This window comes from Electrona antarctica (assembly GCF_951216825.1).
Source record: "Electrona antarctica genome assembly, chromosome: 13".
NCBI classification, from domain to species: Eukaryota; Metazoa; Chordata; class Actinopteri; order Myctophiformes; family Myctophidae; genus Electrona; species Electrona antarctica.
Window position 1 is genome coordinate 45649882 of NC_136794.1, and position 23639 is coordinate 45673520.

Below are 23639 nucleotides of genomic sequence, written 5' to 3' on the forward strand. Positions count from 1 at the left end.
ACGACAACGCACCGAGTGCACTGAATAAACGAACGACAAGAGAGCACACACCAGTGCGTTCAGGGCGCATTTCCGAACGCACCCTCAGGCCATTTTTTAAACTAGCTCCTCACCACTCGGCCTACACACTTCCACTCGGTTTGAGCATAGATATATAAATAATAGAGACGCAATGCAATGCAAGTGGATGGGAGGGGAATTCCGGTGCCGTCTCTATTATTTATATATCTATGCTCAAACCAAGTGGAAGTGTGTAGGACGAGTGGCGAGGAGCTAGTTTCAAAAAGGGGGTCAGTGTCTTGCTCGAGGACAGTCAACACTAACTCTGGGGGAGCCCTAGCCCGTCTCCGGACCCCCCGGGTTGAGCTCCTTTGGACCCCTAACCCATAGGGTCCGTTCCCATCGACTTCAAGCGATGGGAACCTGGCTGGCTACCTGCGACAGGCAGGACGTAGGGACTGACGCGCAGATAGCCAGTTCCGGCGCTGGAGGCGGGACAATGGGATGTCAATAAGGAAGTCAAGGAAGGAAGGAAGAGAGCTGCCAAAACGGTCTAACAAAGATTAAAAATACATAACGGCTTCTGAGCCGTTCGCGGAGGGTTCAGTTTTCTCCGTTGTCTCCTATATTCTTCTTTTGGAATATGTCAGCATCACACACACAGCGCAGCACACGCGTTGGAGAGGGTAAGTCTGCCTGCGTATTGAAATGAGCACGTCGTTTGAAGTCGATGGGAACGGACCCTATGGGTTAGGGGTCCAAAGGAGCTCAACCCGGGGGGTCCGGAGACGGGCTAGGGGAGCCCAGGATTGAACTGGGAGCCTTCTGGTTCCCAAGCGGCCACTCTACCCATGTGCCACTGCTGCCCCTCCCTCCTCACCTAATATATATATATATATATATATATATATTTTTTAATCTTGTATATCGTTGGTGTTGGTGGCAGAAACCTCTTCTATAAACGTGTTTTTTTTCTTTTCGTAATTAATAAATGAACTTGATCATACTACAGCATCACTCAAAAGTCAATTTTTAGTTCATGTATGTGCTGGTTTATTTTATACCTGATCAAAAAGTAACTAAATTTACTCAATTAGGCTACTGTTAGCCTACTGACAATTTCCAATTGTCAGTAGGCTACTACTTCTACTCCACTACATCTCAGTCGCAAATATTGTAATTTTACTCCAACTCCAATACAATTATATGTATTGGTACTTTTACTAATACACAATGTGAGTAGGGCACGCACGGTTGGGCAGTTGACTGGTCAGGGGATCTTAGTATAATCTTATCTGACAGAAGGAATTGACTGTAAAGAAACAAGTTTTTTCTGTTTTTTTGATGTTTGTTTCTGAACAACAATCAAATATCAAATATTGGTTCACTTTTCTAATATTCTAGCCCACAAAATAAATCTGGACCATGCTTCAATTGTCAATTCCTTCTGTCAGATAAGATTATACTATTAGAGCTATGGACCAGAGCTAGACGTCCCTGTCTTGGTGCAGTAGGCTTGCAGTGCAAACATGCAATTATGCACTAACATGTGACACCTGTGTAGTCCATCCATCCATCCGGGTCCTCTACCAGAACCAGACCAGTATACTTCTATCCACCACCAACAAGACGCACGTGGACTCGCCGGTAAAACAAAACCTAATTTATATGTTCCTAATTCATTCCTCACTGTCGTCAGACACGAGTTAATATGCCTTTCTAATGTTATTCCATCTGACTGTCTTGGATTTATGACATTATATGCATCTCTTGACTGTAAAACTCTTAATTAAAAAGAGGCCTGGGATGGGCATGGTGATTTTAATAGCAGCCACCATAGCCGTTGCGTTTGATTTCACATTTTGTCCACCCCAACTTTTAAAAGGTGTTTATTGTTCGTCAATATACAGATATGGAGATTGATTCAGTAAGGAATTTGAAAAGGGTTTTGTACTTCTGTACTACTACTAGCCATGGGAAATGTATGGAATATCCAAAGGAGATTGTGGACGCGTAGTGTAGCTTAACTTCACTGATTGACGCTTTAATTCGACCTGAACCATGTGTTATAGGTAAAAATAAAACTAATACAACCACTAATACCCGGTACATTAACTTTGTACAGTTTGTAGGTCTACAGTTAATGTAAAAATGACTAGTGAAACGTTGAGCTAGTTTTATATTTCGTGGAGTCCCTGCACCTCATGACTTGATTTCATTATACGGTCTCTGAGAAAACAAAAAAAAAACTGATCTACAAGCGATCAATGCGGCTGTTCTGCAATGTATGGATAGCTTTTAGATCGGTTAGGTCATAGAATTGAATACTATAGTAGGCCTAGTACTAGTAATTTAATATTCTTTTAGCGTGCTATTTTCTTGACAAACATGTATTTATTAAAAATGTCAAGGCTTCAAACAACCGTTCTAATTAATTTAATGAGCTGCAGCTGTCTTAGCCATCGTTCACACAGGCTTAACATGAATAGGCGGCTGTTAACCTGCAGAAAGGTTGGTTTTAATGGATATAAAGTTTTAGTTTTGCAGAAGCCATGGGAAACTAATTGAAACCCATCAATGATGAGGAATTATGAATGATGTTCTCACAAACTTGCAAGCCAAGGATCGCCAAATTAATTACATTAGCTTGCAGACCATCATCTCCATTTTTTTGTGCAATGATTTATTTTATCTAGAAGCACACGTCACACTGTGATGCCATTGTGAAATAGTAAAAATAGTTAATATATAGGGTCTGGTCACAATAATTTTAACCATATTTATTTTATACTGTGAATATTCCAAAATAGCAGATATACAAGCTCATAGCATGTCACTTTGTGCCAACAAGTGTAATGCTTAATTGGGTCGTCCACTCACAGTTAACAGTCTTTGTATTGAGTCTGTGCTTGAAATGTACTGTAATTCTGCAAACTGTTAATACATATTTCAATCAATCAATCAATCAAAGCCATGGTATATTATGAGCTTGTACATATGCTATTTTAGATACATTTTAAAGTGAAAACTTTTAACTTAAATCTTTGCTTCTGGAGTTCAGCGGCCACATACATTTGGGGGGTCCTTGACATGAAAGAACATTGAGAACCACTGCGCTGATGGTGTGTCGTGTGCGGAAATAGCAGACCATCCATGACGCCGGATTGTGAGCTTATAGCTTGTGGGTCTGCTATTCTTCAGCACACAACACTGTTAGCTTTAAAGGCTCATACATAGTCTGGATTTTCGGTGGTGAGGTGACCACCGAACTAAAACATGACGTCACAAGCCGCGGTGAAGAGGAAACCACCGCCACCGCTCCAGCCCTTCTCTCTATGAATAGGCCTTAGGGCCTATTCATACAGTAGTCTGGATTTTCGGTGGTGAGGTGGCCGTGTTGAGGTGACCACCGGAGCTGAAATAACGTTGAGCGGTGGTGAGTAAAAACAGAGAGAAGGGCGGTGGCGGTGGTTTGCTCTTCACCGTGGCTTGTGAAGTCATGTTGTAGTTCGGTGGTCACCTCACCACCGAAAATCCAGACTATGTATGAGCCTTTACAGTACGATGATTATTGATGAGTGTATTACTTTTTTTTTTTTTGTAGATTGAAAGTTTGAAACCATGAACGGTCCCACGGTGGTCGGTCCCAACCTTCCTCTGAGGAAGCCCAGCACCACAGCTCCACTCACCCCGGCCTCTCTGGGAACAGGTATCAACCGGACTGACACTTTCAGCTCGTTTAACCAATACACTACGTAGTAAAACTTCCCATTTTGACCCATTTTGGGGGTGGGAACCCCTTTTGGTGTTTTAAGCATTATGTTATACTTTAGCTATTGAAAAATAGCAGATCTACAAGCTCGTAGCGCTGCACCGAGTGCCGCACTACGAGCTTGTAGTTGCTTCTGGGGGGGTCCCTGGAACAACATACGGTATTTCAGTTGGCGGGGTCGGCGGCCAATTACATATAATCTTGGGGGTCCTTGACATGGAAATGTTTGAGAACGACTGACATGGAAACCTGGGTTTTTCAGAAAACTGTCAGGATTTTTAGAAGACATTTGTAGAATCGTCCTCAAGTCTAAATGGGTTATAAATATATCTCAGGTTTATACTAGGTTCTCTGAGGTGATTATGCACCAGGCCAAAAATGTGCAGATCCACAAGCTCGAAACATTTTGAGCTTGTAGTTCTGCTGCTTTCATTTTTTGTATTTGAATCCTTAAAAGTAACAGTTGTGGACATATGAGGTTTTCACCCGACAGAGACTATTTCTACATTATATAGATAGCATAACCGCTAAGAAAATGATCATTTGCAGGCCCTACACGTTATCATAATCCTACATGTACTGTCAACAATCCTGCTAATAAAATATTCAGTGACATCAATCGCCTGCTGTTTGAGGTAAAGTGCAGTTAATAGAACAGCCACTAGATGGCAGAGGGGTACCTTAAAACCGACAGCTTGAGTTTCTTCACCTGCAAGAAGCCACCAATATTTCTGCTTCTTTAAAGTGCGTTACAAATACTTATTATTATTATGTATTTTTCGCCAGTGTGATTTTAAAAAACAAAACGTTTAGACCTTGAAATGTTGAAATCAAAAGTCACATGACTGGATTTGGAGATTCCTGACACCCCTAGTGTTAAACAAAAAATATTTTTTAGGCTTGAGGAAAAAAAATAACCCTACAATTCCACTGAAATCATTACCCACCTATTCTTAACTAAAGTCAGTTATCATGCAGCGTTATCCTAAAACTGTCGTTTTTCTTCGTTGCAGGTGGTGCAAATCCAGTGACCAATGATCATCATTCATCAGTATGTATCCGGTTCATCCATCGCTAAAATAAGCATGTTATCTCTGTGGTTCTCAAAGTGAACCCTCATGGTTCCTTGGGGAGTTAGAAATGGACCCTTACAGGTCTGTAACTCTGTGAGTATACAAATGGAACCTCAGTTATGGGGGTCCTTGTTGAAATTACCGTGTAACGTTTGAGAACCACTGTTGTATCTTAATCAGTTTGTTCTATTCTGACCTCAACTGTTATATTTGAATGCCACAGACGAAAAACAGTCACACTATTGATCCATAATGTTTAAATGATATATAAGGGTTCATGACAACGAGGCCTTTTCGTGGAGGGGTCAGAATGAAATTTGGACGTGAAATGTTCCCCCCCTTCACAGCTCCCAGACGTGACTGTGAACTTGTGCAACTATTGCAGTAAGCGAGGTAAGTCACTGTCATCTCCCAATATATGATGTAATATTTGTTACATTTCAAAGCTGTGTTTGGAAAATAATGTTTAATGCCAACACAACAACACAATTAAGTTGTTAATCAAAAAATATTTGTAACAATTAATCATCCACTTAAATGTTAGTTTAGACAGTTTTTGGTTTAGCCTAGTCATTGGTTAGACCAGTCATTAGTCCTACAACTACAACCTCTCAAACCCTCACCCTAAACCTAACCTCCCACGGGGCAGCACACCTAAACCTAACCTTAACCAATGACTAGTCTAAACTAAGTATGCACCCTGTTGTAATCGTCACAGCCCCTGTGCTTGACGTGTTATTGCATGACAGAGTATATAAATGAATCTCTGCTGTCACTGTGGTCCCAACAGGGAACTTCCGATGTGTCCGCTGCAGGAAGGCCTTCTACTGCTCCATTCACTGTCAGACACAAGACTGGCCAGCACACAGACACGTGTGCTGGGTCAGCACGGCTGACCCCGGTGACACGTAAGGCAGTGATAAATTCACCACTTAATCCATTTTGAGGGTGGGAACCCCTTTTGGTGTTTTAAGCATTATGTTATACTTTAGCTGTTAAAAAATAGCAGATCTACAAGCTCAGCTACGAGCTTGTAGGTCTGCTATTTTTGAAAAAAACGTAAAAATGCGGCACAACTCTTTGAATAAATATTCTTTCAGAGCGAACGTTTTTTTTATTTTGACGTCAGGCCTAAATGGATTAACTCTTGAGGCAAATGGAACCACATTTTTCCCTAGTACCAATTATTTACTTGGGGAGTTATTTACTTACTTATTGAGGCGTGAGTATCGTGGTTCTATAGAGCGTCACAGCCCCGCCCCCTTTCATGACTACGCCAGGCCCAGGAAATAATTCCCAATGCATTTTTCCCATAGACATTTCAAAAAGTATTTATTTAAAGACCTTTTAAGCGTCGTACGAAGCCAACTCGAGTCGTGACAAATCATGACAACAAACACAATATTTTGGACCAAACAAATTACAAAGAAGAAAAACAACGAATAAAGTGTTTATTGTCATGATTTGTCACGACAAGAGTTGGCTTTGTCCGCGGCGTAAACGTCTTTAAATAAATACTTTCTGAAAAGTCTATGAGGAAAATGAACAGGGATTTCTTTTCCGGGTCTCTCGAGGGGGCAGGACTGCAACGCTCTATAGCCCTTTCATGCAACCTTCAGAGATCCTGCAGTTTCTTATGATTTTCTTGTATTTTGTGTATCAACAGTAACACTCAGGAGAGCCCGGGTCCAGCAGCGATGGGGGAGAGGGATGTACCACCGCAGCCACAGGTAAAAACACCACTTTGTGTCTCTTCTGCTGAGGAAGAGACACTTTGTATAGAGGGTATGCACGTGACATCATCGTACCTGGAAGTTATGCGGGAACGCCCACTGAGTGGCAAAAAACTACTTTCTGGCCTTGACAGCCCATTCATCCAAACAGAAAAGTCCTGTCTGATTGCATTAAACAATGTTAAACTCACCAACATTGCAGCTGTAGGAAAAGCTTGAATTGTCCTCTTTCTATCTGCAAAGTTTTTCTTTCATAAAAATCCACCATAGAAACGTCATGAGCTATACTTTCTGTCAATAAATGCCCTGCATTTGATTATTTTTCTAAGTGTCAGAGTTTGGAAGTGCTTGTTTTCAATAACACAACATTTTGCTGCCTCCTGCATTATGTGACATTTAGAGACACAGAGAGAGAGAGAGACAGAGACGCGAGTGTCTTTCTTGACTTAGAATACATAGCTGGTATCGATATTGTGTCAAATCTCACAAACCCATTCAAGTATTCACAGGATCAATATGGTATGTATGTAATAACAAATATATGTCAGTAATTGATTGAAAATTCTATGTCAAATAAGAAAATGAATAAACGTATGTTTAAAAATAAATACTGTATGTCGGTGGCGGCAGTATCATAATGAAATAATGAAACCTTGATTTCAGGGGAATCCATTGAAACCAAGGTCTCTTTTTTTAACCCATTTTGGGGCGGGAACCCCTTTTGGTGTTTTAACTAAGCATTATGTTATACTTTAGCTATTGGAAAATAGCAGATCTACAAGCTCATAGCGCAGCACCGAGTGGCGCGCTATGAGCTTGTAGGTCTGCTATTTTAGAAAAATCGTAAAAATGCGGCACAAATCTTTGTGTATATATATTCTTTCAGAGTGAAGGTTTTTTTTTATTTTGACGTCGGGCCTAAATGGGTTAACTTGCCCTGTATATTATACAGAAAGGAATAGTAACAACAGCATGGTTTTACAACATGACCTACACAGATGCACACAATTCATAAGACAAATATGGATCTTAATTGATCATCTTGGGTGTAAAAATGTGTTTTTTTTTTATATAATGTGCTTGTCTGGTTTAGCGGAGTGTCTGTGATGACGACACCCCCCAGCGAAGCCCCTCCCCTCAGCGAATCTACCTGAAAGACCTGAAAGCCCACGGCATCGCCAAAGGAACAGAAATGAAGGTGTTCACTAACACTATGTAGCTACAGTACAACCAATGGTCCTCTTAACACCGCTTAGCTATGAATAAATACATCAAATGGACATTGTGAGGTTTTGTTTTAATGACATTCACACAGCCAGCAATGGGTAGAACGCTCCCAAAAAATGTACAGTAGTCTCTGTGACACATCTAGGGACCGCAATCTGCATTCAAAGATGTTCCTAGAAGCTTTGTCATTGGTCGAAAAAAAACCTGGTCTCCAATCAGGAAGTAGACAGGCAAATCGACCAATGGCTGGCTGTCTGAAAAAAAAAAAAAAAAAAGGTCATTAAAATTGACATATTATTGCTTATAGCAGCTTTAAACCTGAGGTCTTTCTGAGAAACTTAACAGAATTTAATCCGGAAATCCGGAATCTTGAAAAGTACCTAAAAAGACTACAAAACTTCAAGGAGGCGTGGCTGTGGCAGGGAGTTTAAGTAACGCCACGGCGTAGCAATACTGACGTGTGTGTGTGTGTGTGTGTGTGTGTAGGGCATGGTGGCAGAGTTCAGCAGCCCCAGCAGGTTCTTCGTGCTCCCTCAGGACCCCCAGGTGTCGGAGAACATGAAGAGCATTGGCACAGCGCTGCAGCAGACCACCAGCAACGAGCCCCCCACCACCTCATACACCCCCAGCCTAGGAGAGGTGTGCACCGTCCAGTTCTCTATGGATGGGGTGAGGCACACACACACACACACACACATACATACACTCAATCACTTACTTTTCTTACCTTTATCTTACCTGATCAGGTATGATAGAAGGTCGTTTTGGACCAGGGGTTCTCAACGTTTTTGGCCGGGGACCCCCGAAAATGCTTTGGCAACGTCTCGGGACCCCCGCCCGCCCCCTCCCGACCCCCAATATAAATTGACTGCTACAATAACCTTAAACCATTTTGGGCGGGAACCCCTTTTGGTGTTTTAAGCATTGTTATAATTTAGCTATTGAAAAATAGCAGATCTACAAGCTCATAGCGCGCCACCGAGTGGCGCGCTACGAGCTTGTAGGTCTGCTATTTTTGAAAAATCGTGAAAAACATAAAATTAAAACTTTTTTTTTTTTTTTTTTTTGAAAATAATTTGGGGACCCCCTAAAATAATTTGGCGACCCCCCGAGGGGTCGCGACCCACGGGTTGAGAACCCCTGGTTTAGACCGAAACGTTGTCACTCAGCTGAAATAAAATGCTGCTCTATAAGTTAACCCATTCAGGACGGGAACCCCTTTTGGTGTTTTAAGCTTTATGTTCATAGCACGGTGGGCTATGAGCTTGTAGATCTGCTATTTTTGAAAAATCGTGAAAATCTGTCGCAAATCTTTTTAACTCAATTCTTTGCTTCTGGGGTGGTCCCTGGAACAAAAGATTTTCAGATGGGGATCCACAACCAGATAATTCTGGGGGTCCTTGACATGAAAAGGGTTGAGCACCACTGATATAGAAACAGAAAACTAAATGGGGTGTGCGTGACCTTTTTTTTTCTCATGATTCGCATTTGTTTTCCGCCTCCGCACCTGTCCTTGTAGGTCGGCACAAGGACTTTTCTCTACAATTAAACCTTTTATCACAAATAAGCACTTTGGACCACACTTCTCAATTGTGTTATATAAATAAAGCTTGATTGATTGATTGAAATCTTGTATGGGGGTCCCTAGCACGCAATCTTTTCAGAAGGGTGCTGCAAAATATATATTAATTTGGGGGTCCTTGACATGGAAAAAGCAAAACATTGTGTGTGTGTGTGTGTGTGTGTGTGTGTGTGTGTGTGTGTGTGTGTGTGTGTCCGTGTGTCTGCAGAATTGGTACAGAGGTGTTGTCCTGTCGGTGTCCTCGGACCAGAAGAAGGCCACTGTCCTCTACGTGGACTTTGGTAACGAGGAGGACGTTCCTCTGGACAGGGACCTGATCAAACCACTTCCAGTCAACCTGCAGACCATGCCTCCCTGTGTGAGTAGTGAATCTTTTGATTTCGATATACCCCTATAGTGCAGGGGTTCTCAACGTTTTTGGCCGGGGACCCCCGGAGATGCTTTGGCAGTGTCTCGGGACCCCCGCCCCGCCCCCTCCCGACCCCCAATATAAATTGACTGCTACAATAACCTTAATAATAGAGACAATACACCATCAATAAATACTGAAACCAGATATAACTAGAAAAAGTGCCCTTCTGGGCACAGGTCTCCACCAGGAGGATAGGACTGTGTGAGATGTTTGGCAAAATGTTTAGGAGTAATATAAACATGTTTGCCTTTGATGGCAATTGGATGATTTGAGGCATTTTGTTCCAAAAATGTGTTTTGCAAAAATCAACCTGTTGGTGGCGCTATAACAGGCCAATGTGAAAAGGGTGGGATATATTCCTCAGCCTAGTAAGAAAATGTGTGAAAGATTTCACGTAAATTGCATGCTGCGTTCATGATTTGAGGCTTTTGTTCAAAATCTTGCAAACTGTGAAAGCCAATTATAGCCAATTAGGATGGAAGATGAAATATCGGACAGATCCGACTTGAGCACATGACCATAGAGATACTGTGTAACGATGTGTGAGATTTTTGGACAGAATCTGGAGGAGTAATATCAAAAAATGTGTTTTACAAAAGTCGGCCTCCTGTTGGCGCTATAAAAGGCAGATGCGGAAAATGCAGGTCAAAGGTTTGTCCTTGGCCTCTAGGGAGTGTGCATGCAACGTTTCACGCAGATCGGTGCAGTTTTAAGTAAAAAATGTGAAAAGCTGCCTCATGGTGGCGCTGTAACAGGCCGTTCTGGAAAATGCGGGGCAGAGGTTCATCGTTGGCATCCAGGGAGTGTGTGTGCAAAGTTTGGCATCGACCGGGTTAACGGTGCCGGAGATTAGCTGGTAACGGACGGACGGAAGGACGGACGGACGGACGGACACACACACACACACACACACACACACACACACGGACGGAGTGCAAAACATACACTCTCCCCATGCCTTCGGCCTGGTGGAGACAATCATTAGGGAAGGTGTATGTGTGTATATGTAAACTCTTCATTTCCATTTTCCAGCCATTCAGTTGCAAAAAGGAAAAAAAAAAACGTTTTTATTTTTTTTATTTTTGAAAATAATTTGGGGACCCCCCCCAAAATAATTTGGCGACCCCCAGAGGGGTCGCGACCCACGTGTTGAGAACCCCTGCTATAGAGCACCGAAGTCCTGACGTAACTCGCTCATCCCTTCGATTCCCCTGGTTCGCGGAAGTAATTTCTCTATGGAGAATAACATGGGCTCATCTTAAAATCGTCTACTATAAGCGTCCAAAAATAAACAAGTTGTCTCGGCGTTATTGTCGGGGAGGTGTCTCTGTATCGTTTGCAACAGTCAGTCACTCATATGATACAGTCTGTTTCGGTTTTCTCTCAGTCAGTTGATTCTTCATATCCATATGAGTGAAACGGCCGGGTGACCTGTTTATTTTTCAAACACAGTTCTTATATGAGGCGATCTAAAATCCTTCTATGGGGATTACAATACAAATACAAAGTACACGAACCTGTGGATTTGCGCCCTCTACCGATATTGACGTCAGACTTCGGTGCTCTATTGGCCTGAATATAAGATGTTTTTTATTCCAATGGAAATATCCTACGGTCGTATTATAATCGAGGACTAGACTATTTGACATTCAATGTTCTTTTCCCACAAATGAGTCTTGAAAAATGGGAGTCTTATAATCAGAGTCGTCTTAACATTCGGTACAATACGGTATGAGGCTTCCACGCGACAGAGGTTGTGTTGGAATGTGCCTACCGTGGTGCATCTGACTTTGTCGAGTGTCTATACACGAATCCATGGAGGAGGGGTGCCTTGGGGCGCAGCCATTACTGAGGTTTACGCCTCAGTATCGATTGCCTACTGTACATCTTTCTAGCATTCTGTGGTTGTCACACTTTACTATAGGTAGAAGACACCTAATTTGAGATCTCGGGAGAGCAGTAGCTAATATTCACGCCAATCATATTTTAGGACGACAGTGTATTTCATAACTTTATTATTAATTAATTGGTTTCAACAAACATTTAGTTAAACACATCTATAAATGGCTTATCTGCACAGACTGCCTGGTTTTAGATAAGTATGGTAACAGATTAATTGAGCTATTAAAGACAGTGAAAAGTGTCTATCATAACCAATTATAAGTTGTCCTAATTGACAGATGTTAGTGCCAGGTATGGCTTTAGTGGTACATGGGCATAGATTTTAAACCTGAAATAGATATAGAAACACAATAATATACATTTGTTACATTCCCATATACGTTCTAATCATTTGTATTTAACAGAGATAGTAGGCAATAAACAGTAATTACCAGTTCCCCATCCGAGTCTCTCTTCAGGTTTCTGGAGAGGTATGGATTCGTTCCTTGGTTGCTGAATCTAACTTACTAGAATCATCGCATGGCCCTTTAAAACCTCTGTTTAGTGGGGACCGCCCTGTGGGCCGGTCTTAAACCAGCTTGGCATCATTGGCTGCTGGTGCACATGGTAACAGCCTTTCCTGTGGTTGGTTTACAGCCAACTTTACTATTGGTTGAAAGACCAGGAAGTATTACAACTGACATGTGCTAGGTTGTCTTTGAGAAGCATGCTGCTGGTGGAACTTACTAGTGGTTCTGGCTCTTCCCTTGAGAGGGAGCCTTTTCACACCTCAACCCCTACCCCCATTGTTCTCTTTGGGACTTCACAGGCGGGGGTCCTTTTTAGGTATGTCTGTGCTAGCAGTAGTCAACACTGGTATAGTACCTATTCATTATTGAACAATATCAATATCATGGATATTTCCACACCTACACCTGGCCTACAAGGCACTGTCTGCTCACCATAATCTAACTCTACTCTGCTGGGTTGTGGGGTACAGGTTCTGAAGTGCTGTCTGTCCGGGGTGGTACCAGTGTGTCTAAACTCCACTGCTGGGTTGTGGGGTACAGGTTCTGGAGTGCTGTCTGTCCGGGGTGGTACCAGTGTGTCTAAACTCCACTCTGCTGGGTTGTGGGGTACAGGTTCTGGAGTGCTGTCTGTCCGGGGTGGTACCAGTGTGTCTAAACTCCACTCTGCTGGGTTTTTGGGTCCAGGTTCTGGAGTGCTGTCTGTCCGGGGTGGTACCAGTGGCTGGCAGCTGGACCAGGGAGTGTTGCATGGCTGTGAAGCAGGTGATGAGCGGCAAGTGTCTCCCAGTCAGCGTGATGGACACGTCAGAGAATGGACACGTCTTCACCGTGGACATCCTGCTGTCAGCCTTTGGTCAGTTCCTTTCAACCCATTAAGACCTGGGCCTTCTAAAGGCCTATTCATAGTCTGGTTTTTCGGTGGTGAGGTGACTACCACTCCGGTGGTGAGGTGACCACAGCTCCGGTGGTGAGGTGACCACCGCTCCGGTGGTGAGCTGACCACCGCTCCGGTGGTGAGCTGACCACCGGAGCTGAAATAACGTTGAGCGGTGGTGAGTAAAAACAGAGAGAAGGGCTGGAGCGGTGGCGGTGGTTTGCTCTTCACCGTGGCTCGTGACGTCATGTTGTAGTTCGGTGGTCACCTAACCACCGAAAATCCAGACTATGTATGAGCCTTAAACCAGTAGTTCTCAAACATTTTTGTCCTTGCGATGGATTTAACGCTAAAGAATAAAGAGTATAGCTGCACACTCGTGGCTGCCGATGCCAATAACTTATTGTGGACACAGAGACTGGAAACACGCCTCCTTCCATATAGTATTTCCATTAAACACTTCCTCATAAGTAGTATTATATTCTATGATAATAATGATCATTCACATGTTGTGCAGAATGTGCACATTATGACGACAATAACCAAAGAACATCATCTTCCCTTTGATTCAATAACCAAAGAACATCATCTTCCCTTTGATTCAATAACCAAAGAACATCATCTTCCCTTTGATTCAATAACCAAAGAACATCATCTTCCCTTTGATTCAATAACCAAAGAACATCATCTTCCCTTTGATTCAATAACCAAAGAACATCATCTTCCCTTTGATTCAATAACCAAAGAACATCATCTTCCCTTTGATTCAATAACCAAAGAACATCATCTTCCCTTTGATTCAATAACCAAAGAACATCATCTTCCCTTTGATTCCTTGAAGGTAAACACCTGAGCACGTTCCTGTTGGACCAGGGTTACGCCGCCAAGGAGACCAAGAAACCCTCTGAACAAGACATCAGTGAGTTGACTACACACACACACACACACACACACACACACACACACACACACACACACACACACACACACACACACACACACTGATATGATATGATTTAGTGGCAGCTAAATCGCCAGTTCGAATCAGCGGTCCGACACGTTAAAATTCACTTCTAGTCATTTTTACTAGTTGACTAGTTGCCTAGTTTACTAGTCGACTAGTCGACTAGTTGTTAAACCACCTTTTTTTTTGTTTTGTTTTGGGAAATAATATTTGTACATTTAAAAACTGTGTACATTGGTGACTATAACTATAATCTACCTGATATTGAGGCCTACAAAATCGGTAAAAAAAAAAAAAAAAAAACTTTTTTTTCTTTTTTTCTTATCAACTAGTCGACTAGTACCAGCAAGGTCGACTAGTGGATTTACTAGTCGACTAGTAAACTAGTCGACTAGTTGCTTAACTCTTTGAGCGTTTCAAGGATTTCTATATAGTAGGTAGACTTCTCTATGGCAGAATGGCGTTTTTGAATGATTTATTGAAAATTCTCTGTTGTGAATGTGTGACAACGAAAGACCTTCAGAGAAAGCTTGACTTGTCTGCTTCCAGGAAAAAAATGAACTGAGTTGATAAAATGTTTAGTTCTTGTGTTGGAAGCCATTTAAAAGAGCCTGCATTTACACTGTTTTCTGTTTCTAGGACAACCAAAAAAAGTTATGCCCGGTTGAAGTTTTATTTTCTAAATAACTTTTTTTCTGCTGGGCGTACATAGCCATGCAATATCTCATTTTAAAGGGTGAGTTGTCTAGTTCAATTAAAATAAAATAAAAAGTTTCTCACACGTACCACTGTAGATATTTTGCCATCTATAAATAGCATGGTCAGTCATGATCAATCTGACCTATCCAGCTAAAAGTCCCCATAGCTCTGAAATTGGAACATCATATAAACTCAATTCTTTTTTGGGGTAAAATTAGACATTCTAACGCACATTTTGATATATACCATGTTTACATAGTCTTACCAGTACCTTGTCTATTCATGCATGTATCTCAAAAACCTGTTATGAAGAAACACAGTTTTGATAAAAAACACATCCAAGGACATTGTTTTGATATGACTTGGTGCCCATGATATGTATCAAAATATAGACTTGAATGTATACTGTATTATAAAAAAGAAATTGAGTTATTACCATCTACCGTTACAGAGTAAATCACAGTTGAAACTTGCTTAGTCATATACAATAAACCTCACAATAGTGAACAAAATAGTCATGACTGTTCTGTTCTCAATGTGTGTGGAGGGTACACAAATTAACAGACAGCTAACACTTGACTTGAAGAGACGGTCAGAGGCAGAGTAAAGTTTGAAGATGTTTTTACTTCTTCTCCAAACCAGGAATCAAGGCAAATTTGTAAAACTGAAACATACAATAACAAAAAAGCACTAATTAAATAATGCCCATTTGTACAACATTCAATAAAATAATAAGCAGCATGGAAAAACATACAAATACATGTCTACAAGCAGTAAGTGTATTTCACAGTAACTCATCTTAAGTGACATGAAATGACTATAGAAAATGTACTGTAAATAGCTTGTAGATATATGTAAATAGTTAACCCATTTTTATAACACTGCACATTACTGAAATGTGATTTGGAATGAATTGAACCATGAACTGTATCATAAAACATATATGAATTGCTGTACCACATGTACATGAATTGACACAATGTCAGAATGAAACAATGCTGGAATGCTTCTAGTTTGCATAAAGCTAGTGTTAGCCAAACTGTGAAACTAGCACCACATGTCAATGTACAGGAATGAATGGAAGCTAGCGCTAGCTTAGCATGAGCAGGCAATCTATGCTCAGCACCAAACACAAATACAATGGGGAAATCCAAACAAAGCACAAGGCTACAGAATGTACAATACACCTCAGAACTGATTGCAGTCATAGTACTCACAGACGATACTTTCCAGAACATGAACAGAAAATGTATAAGAATACTGTATAAGCAGTTGAACTGTGTGACCGCATCGACTAGCGTCTTGCTTGTGAATGAAGGTAAATGCAAGGAACCCCAAAGTTAAATAGTGTCCACCAGAGGGCGCAAAAACACAGAAAAGTTCAGTATGTTCTGAAATAGAACATGACACTCCTCGCCTGGTATTTGTTATCAAATGCCACTAAACAAACAATAAAACAAATGAAACATTGCAGTACTGTCCAAAGATAGGTGACTAAAGTGAGTCCAGAACCATAACTGACATAAGGAGGACTGTCTCAAAGACAGGCCTTTTGACCAGGGCAGTAGGGCTTTGGAAGGTACTCTTGCGACAGTCTATTCTAAAAGACGTTGGCGAGACAATGTACCTGTCTCCACCGCTGGCGGTGGAAACCTCCGCCGTTGAATGTCTCTGGAGGGGGCAGGGGGGCATACAACTGGTGCGCCAGTATGGTGACAAGTGACATGAGAAAGGGGGTGTCCTGGGTCTCATCAGTGAGGTGTGAGGGACTGTGTATTGAGTGGGGAGTAGGGGATGCTGTCCTAATGGCAGACAGATACTCTTGGTCGGCAACCTTCCCAGAGAGCTGCAGGAGATTCCTGTCTGCAGGTGGTGGGACTGTAGGGTGGAAGAGATGATCAGAAGGCTGTGTGGCAATACTTCTCTGTGTCGAGGCATCATAGTGAGAGCTTGTCTTTGAGAAAGGGTTGATACGGACTGATGCTGACCTTTTGTGAAGTAGTGTGGGAGCCTGAGGTGGTAGCTCCAGGAATGACTCTGTGTCGTTTCGAAGGGCAGACGCAGAGTGTGACAAGGGGCTACAGAGAGGCTGAACATGGGCTGTCACATTTGGAGGGGTGACTGATGTTGTGGACGGTGATCTAGATGTGCTGCAGACTGTAGTGACCGTTGGTTCCATGTGGCTGCTGACCGGGTTGACAAGTAGGCCTGAAGTGTAGCTTGCTTGGCTGGAAGTTGTGATGGTCGACGCGGCGTCTGCTTGTTGTCTGTCCACTGTGGAGCTGAAGGTTGCGGCCGTCTGGACCTTGACATGTGCCATGGCACTGAATGTCTCCTTGACCTGAAGCTGGGTTGAGCATGGAGTTAAGAAGGATGGACATCCGTTTTCTTGCACATTAGTGTGATAAGAGGTAACAACTGCTGGGCTGTGGTCTGAACCCGTGTGAACGTTGCCTATAACGACCCAGCCCAGGTCCAGTCTTTGGGCGTAGGGGTCGCTGTGTGGGCCGTTGCGTTGCTCTCGTACTTTATGTACTTGGAGGATGTCACGTCCCAGAAGGAGGAGTATCTGGGCCTCTGGGTCCAGGCGTGGTATTTTGTGAGCGATGGGTTTTAGATGAGTGTGATGCTGTGCGGCCTCTGGGGTTGGAATGTCAGACCGGTCATCTGGCATGTGATTGCACTCGATGAGTGTGGGGAGCATCACACTTACTGCTCCGTCCAAGGACTCCGCTGTGAACCCTGTAGCTCTTCTCCCAGATGTCTCCGTAACCCCAGAACATGTGCGGAGGGTGTATGGAGAGTCCGATCCGGTGAGTTTGAAAAGGTCGAAGAATTCTGACCTGGCCATTGACCTATTGCTCTGGTCATCCAGAATAGCGTAGACCTTTGCTGCTTTGTCTGGGTGAGCTTTGGGATAGACCTTCACCAGGCAAACTTTGGAACAGGACCTGGAGCTCTGGTCTCCGACTTTGGTGCATGCTGAGGTGACTGTTGGCGGATCCGTCTCTCCATCACTCTCCCCGCCATTCTCTGTAGGGCCTTCTGCGTTCCAAGGTGGTGGTCCAGGATGCAGAGCTGCAACGTGTCTGTCGCTGTTGCATTCCCTGCATTTCACCTCCGCTTTGCACTCCTTCGCCAGGTGAGTGTTAGAGGCGCAACACCTGAAGCAGATTCCATTTTCTCTAAGGAAGGTGATGCGCTCGTTGTGTGACATGATCCGGAAACCTCTACACTTTTTAAGCGCATGTGGCTTCCTGTGAATGGGGCAGTGATGGTTTATGTCCCTTATTTCATCTGACTCAGGAGCAGAGTGGTTGGTTGCAAGCTCTGCCTTGTAAGTGGAGATGTGGGTTTTGACATTCCCTGGTCTATTTACTGCTTCTGGCTTTGATGAGCCTGTGATGGGCCTGTAGGAACAGCTTGGACCCGTAGAGGCTGCTGAGAGGGTGAAACTTGGATCATTCCTTCTGCGTGCCTCACTGCAGACAAAGGTAGTGAAATATGAAAAAGGGGGAAACTGTACGTGGTGCATTTCCTTGTACTGTGAGCCTTGAGCCATCCACCTCTCCTGTAGGTTGAAAGGTAATTTTTCAACGATAGGCTGGATGCCCCTAGCGCTGTCCAGACATGCAAGCCCTGTCAGGTAGCCATCCTTTTTTGCAGCATTCAGCTCTCTCAGTAGGTCTCCCAGTTCCCTGAGCTTTTGTGGATCCTTTTGATTGATTTTAGGCATCCTATCCAACCTCTCAAAGAGAGCCCTTTCAATCACCTCAGAGGCGCCGTAACATTCTTCAAGGCGATCCCAGGCCATTTCTAGCCCTGCGGCAGGGTCGTTTACATTCACAGAACGGATTCTCATGATGTGTTCAGAAGACTCGCTCCCCAACCATTTAGACAAGAGATCGAGCTCTTCACTTGCAGTTAAGTCCAGTCCTCCTGTGGCGTTCATGAATGAGGACTTCCACGCAAAGTAGTATTCTGGGTGATCGTTGAACTTGATGAGCCCTGTGTTCACAAGCTCCCGGCGCACCAAGTACCTTGCAATGTCACTCAGACCAGACCTGTCATCCATAGGTCTGTGTTGGGAAGCATGTGAATTAGGGGATGGGGTCCGAGCAGCAGAAGAATGATGAGTGTATATGAAGCCTCTAGAGTGCTGTACATCCTTGGGTGTGTGATATGTGTGATGTGAGGCGCGAGGACCAGGGAAGGTTGGCTTTGCAAACGAGGGACGGCCTGCATGCCGCCCCACATCTGGGAGGACGTTGCTCACGGTGGCCTGCTGGTGATCTGCGGTGGTGGCATGCTCAGCTGCTGTGCCGCACCATGACCATGGCCGTTGCCGTCCCGTTCAGCTCTAGAGTCGTCATGCTGTCTCCGTCTGCTTGGAGATGTCGAGTCATGGTCTCCATTTGAATGGGAGTCTACAATGGGATGGATGAAAGGAAGTGATGGTGTGTAAGGTTGGAGCTGCGGGGGTTCCTCCTCACCAGGAGACTGCTGTGGACGTTCTGTGTGACTATGAGGCAGCTGAGAGTGACGTTGGACATAAGCTTGTGTGCGTTCTATGGCAGTTTGCGTTGTGTCCTCCATGTCTCTCTTGCTGCCTTCTCCACTTCCAGAATCCACTGCCGCCTCTAGAACCTCAGCCTCTGCTTCAGCTGCTGCAGCGTCTCGTTGATACTGTAATGAAGATAACTCAGCAGCTATACGAGCCTCTCTGAGTGCCATTTCAGCTCCTTGAACCATTAATTCCGTTTCTCTCTTAGAGAAGGCAGCACGTACTTTGGCAGCCTCAGCCTTAGCTCGTGCCTTGGCGGCTGCTGCACTGGGAGTGGAAGATTTGCTTCCTTTGGAAGAGGCGCGCTCACTAGCCTGGGAAGGTGTGGTCTTGACTGCGTCTCCTGCAGTCGACATGATGAATGTCTCTCGGGGGTGGTTGAGAGAAGATGCAGGTCAGAGTGATGCTGTAGTATCCTGTTTTCCTTTCCAGCCGTGCCCGCCGGGAAGACGTCTTTTTACTGTTCTGTTCTCAATGTGTGTGGAGGGTACACAAATTAACAGACAGCTAACACTTGACTTGAAGAGACGGTCAGAGGCAGAGTAAAGTTTGAAGATGTTTTTACTTCTTCTCCAAACCAGGAATCAAGGCAAATTTGTAAAACTGAAACATACAATAACAAAAAAGCACTAATTAAATAATGCCCATTTGTACAACATTCAATAAAATAATAAGCAGCATGGAAAAACATACAAATACATGTCTACAAGCAGTAAGTGTATTTCACAGTAACTCATCTTAAGTGACATGAAATGACTATAGAAAATGTACTGTAAATAGCTTGTAGATATATGTAAATAGTTAACCCATTTTTATAACACTGCACATTACTGAAATGTGATTTGGAATGAATTGAACCATGAACTGTATCATAAAACATATATGAATTGCTGTACCACATGTACATGAATTGACACAATGTCAGAATGAAACAATGCTGGAATGCTTCTAGTTTGCATAAAGCTAGTGTTAGCCAAACTGTGAAACTAGCACCACATGTCAATGTACAGGAATGAATGGAAGCTAGCGCTAGCTTAGCATGAGCAGGCAATCTATGCTCAGCACCAAACACAAATACAATGGGGAAATCCAAACAAGGCTACAGAATGTACAATACACCTCAGAACTGATTGCAGTCATAGTACTCACAGACGATACTTTCCAGAACATGAACAGAAAATGTATAAGAATACTGTATAAGCAGTTGAACTGTGTGACCGCATCGACTAGCGTCTTGCTTGTGAATGAAGGTAAATGCAAGGAACCCCAAAGTTAAATAGTGTCCACCAGAGGGCGCAAAAACACAGAAAAGTTCAGTATGTTCTGAAATAGAACATGACAATGACAGGTCTAACTCATTGTAAAAGCGTCTTTTATTTTTTACGACTACTAACATAATAAAATTATAAATATTACAGAAAATAAATAGGCCTACATACAAAACAGTTACTCCTCCCCTAGCTCTGATCCATAGCTCTAAATGCGCATTTAGAGCTATGGATCAGAGCTACTCCTCCCAAATGTCCCCAAACCCAGTCCTTGACTGTGTGTGTGTGTGAGTTAACCTGACTCCGCCATATGGGGCAGCAGAGTGCTCCTGCTCCCATCTGGGAACTCTCAGGCAGACTTGATGCCCGGCCACAAAACGGCCTGGCCAATCAGCAGCAGCTTCTAGCAGCAGCTTCTAGCTTCTAGCTGCTGCTGATTTGCCAGGCCGTTTTGTGAGCAACTTCTAGCAGCAGCTTCTAGCTTCTAGCTGCTGCTGATTGGCCAGGCCGTTTTGTGGCCGGGCATCAAGTCTGCCTGAGAGTTCCCAGATGGGAGCAGGAGGGGGGAACCCAGTGTACTCTCTGCTGCCCCATCTGGCGGAGTCAGGTTATGTGTGAGTAGGCTAAATAAAATAAAACACCCAAAAACTGCCCCCCCCCCCCCTTGAAATGAATGAATCCGGTTCAGTGTCGGAGAACGCCATCGCAGTCTTGACTCTTCATCCTCCTCCTCCTCCTCATCTGATGCCAGTTCTAAATATATAAAAAGAAATAAACATTTTAGCTGTAGTCAGTGCACGCTACTATTACATGGCGTTTTACCCGGCTGCTGGCGATCAATGATTTTATTGTGCAGTGTCTTTGTGGGCCGAGTTGTGGCATGACAAATACAAATAGATGCTTGTATAAGTAGTATCACGATAAAATAATATGGCGACGTTAGAATGAAACACCAATGAGTGAACGCTGGTAATGTAGCTAGCTGCCCAGGGTATATCCAGCACCATTGCGTCGCAATCATCCAGCAACATTGGTACTGGCTATTGCCCGGGCTTGTGGCCCGGCCAATAGCCAGTACCATTTGTGCAGTGTTTGTTAGCAACTACTACTAGCCAACAGCCAGTGGAATGTGGTGACGCGATGGTGCTGGATATACGCTGGGCAGCTACATTACCCGTGATCACTCATTGGTGGTGTCATTCTAATGTCGCCATATTATTTTATCGTGATACTAATTATACAAACATCTATTTGTATGCCACGATGCCACGATTCGGCCCACAAAGACACAGTACAATACATTCATTTGATCAGATGTTTTTGTTAGCTACGTCGATCACCTATAGTACCGACCCTTGTTATATATTCTCCGACTATGCAGGTGAACTAACCCAGTTAGATCTATCCATATATGGTTCTACCACATCTATCTGATATCAGCACTAGGTCGGCTCGGGCCAAATATAGGGATCGTCTTACTAGACATGTCATATTAGGGCATTTTCGAATACAATAAAATTACCTTTTAGCGAAGGCATCAGCCTTGGTGGTAACGTGTAATCCGCGAGGGTGGATGTTGCAGCCCGGCCAACGGTCTGGGACTGGAGAATGCCACTGGACACGGATGGATCATTTTTCACTTTTCAGATTGTTTTTTTTGCGGCGACTGCAAACCTGGCTGAAAAACTCTTCCTCCAGTGCCCACCTCGGAGGAGTCAACCAACCCCCCTGTTCACTGGGGGCTGGGCGTCAGTTTCCAATAGGAAAGCATACACGTGTGTCACGTGACACGGGAATTCTGGGAAATGTAGTTGATATTTATGCTCAATACTCCATACAGAGGTGCGGACCGAATTAATATATTGGTATTAATAAAAAAAGAGAACTACGGAAAATCACGTACAAGTCAGACAGAACTAATGCAAAACTCCACGTGTTTTCCAGTAGTAATCTGTCTAAGGGTTAATGCCCTACCGCTGAAGTGCCCTTGAACAAGGCATTGAACCACTACGATGAAATGTGTTCTATGAGCAGGGCCTGGCTGGAAACAAGTTCTTGAGCTTAGCCCAGATACCCTGGGTAAATATAGTAATCATTTCATTTCATTTCATGATATGGAAGTCCAAATGGGGATTACGATTAATCCCGCAGTCAAACTGTTAAAGTATTCATATTTTTAGGCCCACTCTAAAAAATGACGCATTTGGCTAGCAGGGAGGGCTTTAAGCTCAAATCTGGTGTGAAATGATGTGAAAACTGGGCATTAAACAGATTAGTGCATTGACTCTTGATGGGATAAAGTTGAGAGTGGCTCCAGTGAGACTGGGAACAATGGCGTGAAGTTAAGCTTTTAGACTTCATAGGAGGGGTTTCTTTCTTTCTGTCTTCAGACTCGTTGCTGAGCGCCTCGCTGGAGAACTACAAGCGGCTGTCCAGCGGGAAGGATGAGAATCTGGGGGCCCAGCCCCCTGAGCCTCTGACCCTGTGTGTGGGGGACACCTTCGATGCCGTGGTCACCAACCTCCTGTCACCCCACGACATGATCTGTCAGAAGCTGGACAACGCCGGTGAGTCATTTTCTTCTAAGCGACTAATAATATGGGACGGTGCAAAAAAAATGGTGGTCGCATTTGAATATAAACATTAATCAGACCTACAGCTCAGCTTGTCACTAAGGGCAGCAGGGCCTTTGCAACCAGGGCCCCCATACTCTGGAATGGCCTACCTACTGACCTAAGATGCGCAAAATCAATATCCACATTTAAAACTCTGCTGAAACCCCACCTTTATCTTAAAGCCTTTTCCTAACTGTCATTATTGTATTATTATGTATGTTTTGTATTTTTATGCCGGCTATTGCAGGGGTTCTCAACCCGTGGGTCGCGACCCCTCGGGGGGTCGCCAAATTATTTTAGGGGGTCCCCAAATTATTTAAAATTTAAATGTTATTTTCACGATTTTTCAAAAAATAGCAGACCTACAGCTTGTAGATCTGCTATTTTTCAATAGCTAAATTATAACAATGCTTAAAACACCAAAAGGGGTTCCCGCCCAAAATGG

The 23639-nt window shown here is 43.5% G+C and overlaps 1 protein-coding gene across 6 annotated transcripts in view; it reads left to right on the top strand.

The window, feature by feature from the left end:
• Positions 1 to 1365: 1365 nt before the first annotated feature.
• LOC306935898 (tudor domain-containing protein 1-like) overlaps positions 1366 to 23639 on the top strand; it is a 36324-nt gene continuing 14050 nt past the window's right edge. For 3 of the 6 annotated variants that reach the window (XM_079519214.1, XM_079519216.1, XM_079519217.1), the window contains exons 1-12: positions 1366 to 1647; positions 3605 to 3709; positions 4786 to 4823; positions 5193 to 5238; positions 5636 to 5753; positions 6512 to 6575; positions 7672 to 7776; positions 8292 to 8474; positions 9596 to 9745; positions 12895 to 13063; positions 13926 to 14003; positions 22970 to 23146. In XM_079519214.1, the coding sequence (XP_079375340.1) occupies positions 3622 to 3709; positions 4786 to 4823; positions 5193 to 5238; positions 5636 to 5753; positions 6512 to 6575; positions 7672 to 7776; positions 8292 to 8474; positions 9596 to 9745; positions 12895 to 13063; positions 13926 to 14003; positions 22970 to 23146 (1216 nt within the window). In that variant the 5' untranslated portion in view covers positions 1366 to 1647; positions 3605 to 3621. The remainder of the gene's footprint in view (positions 1648 to 3604; positions 3710 to 4785; positions 4824 to 5192; positions 5239 to 5635; positions 5754 to 6511; positions 6576 to 7671; positions 7777 to 8291; positions 8475 to 9595; positions 9746 to 12894; positions 13064 to 13925; positions 14004 to 22969; positions 23147 to 23639) is intronic. The other 3 variants (XM_079519213.1, XM_079519218.1, XM_079519215.1) reach the window with 2 other exon arrangements.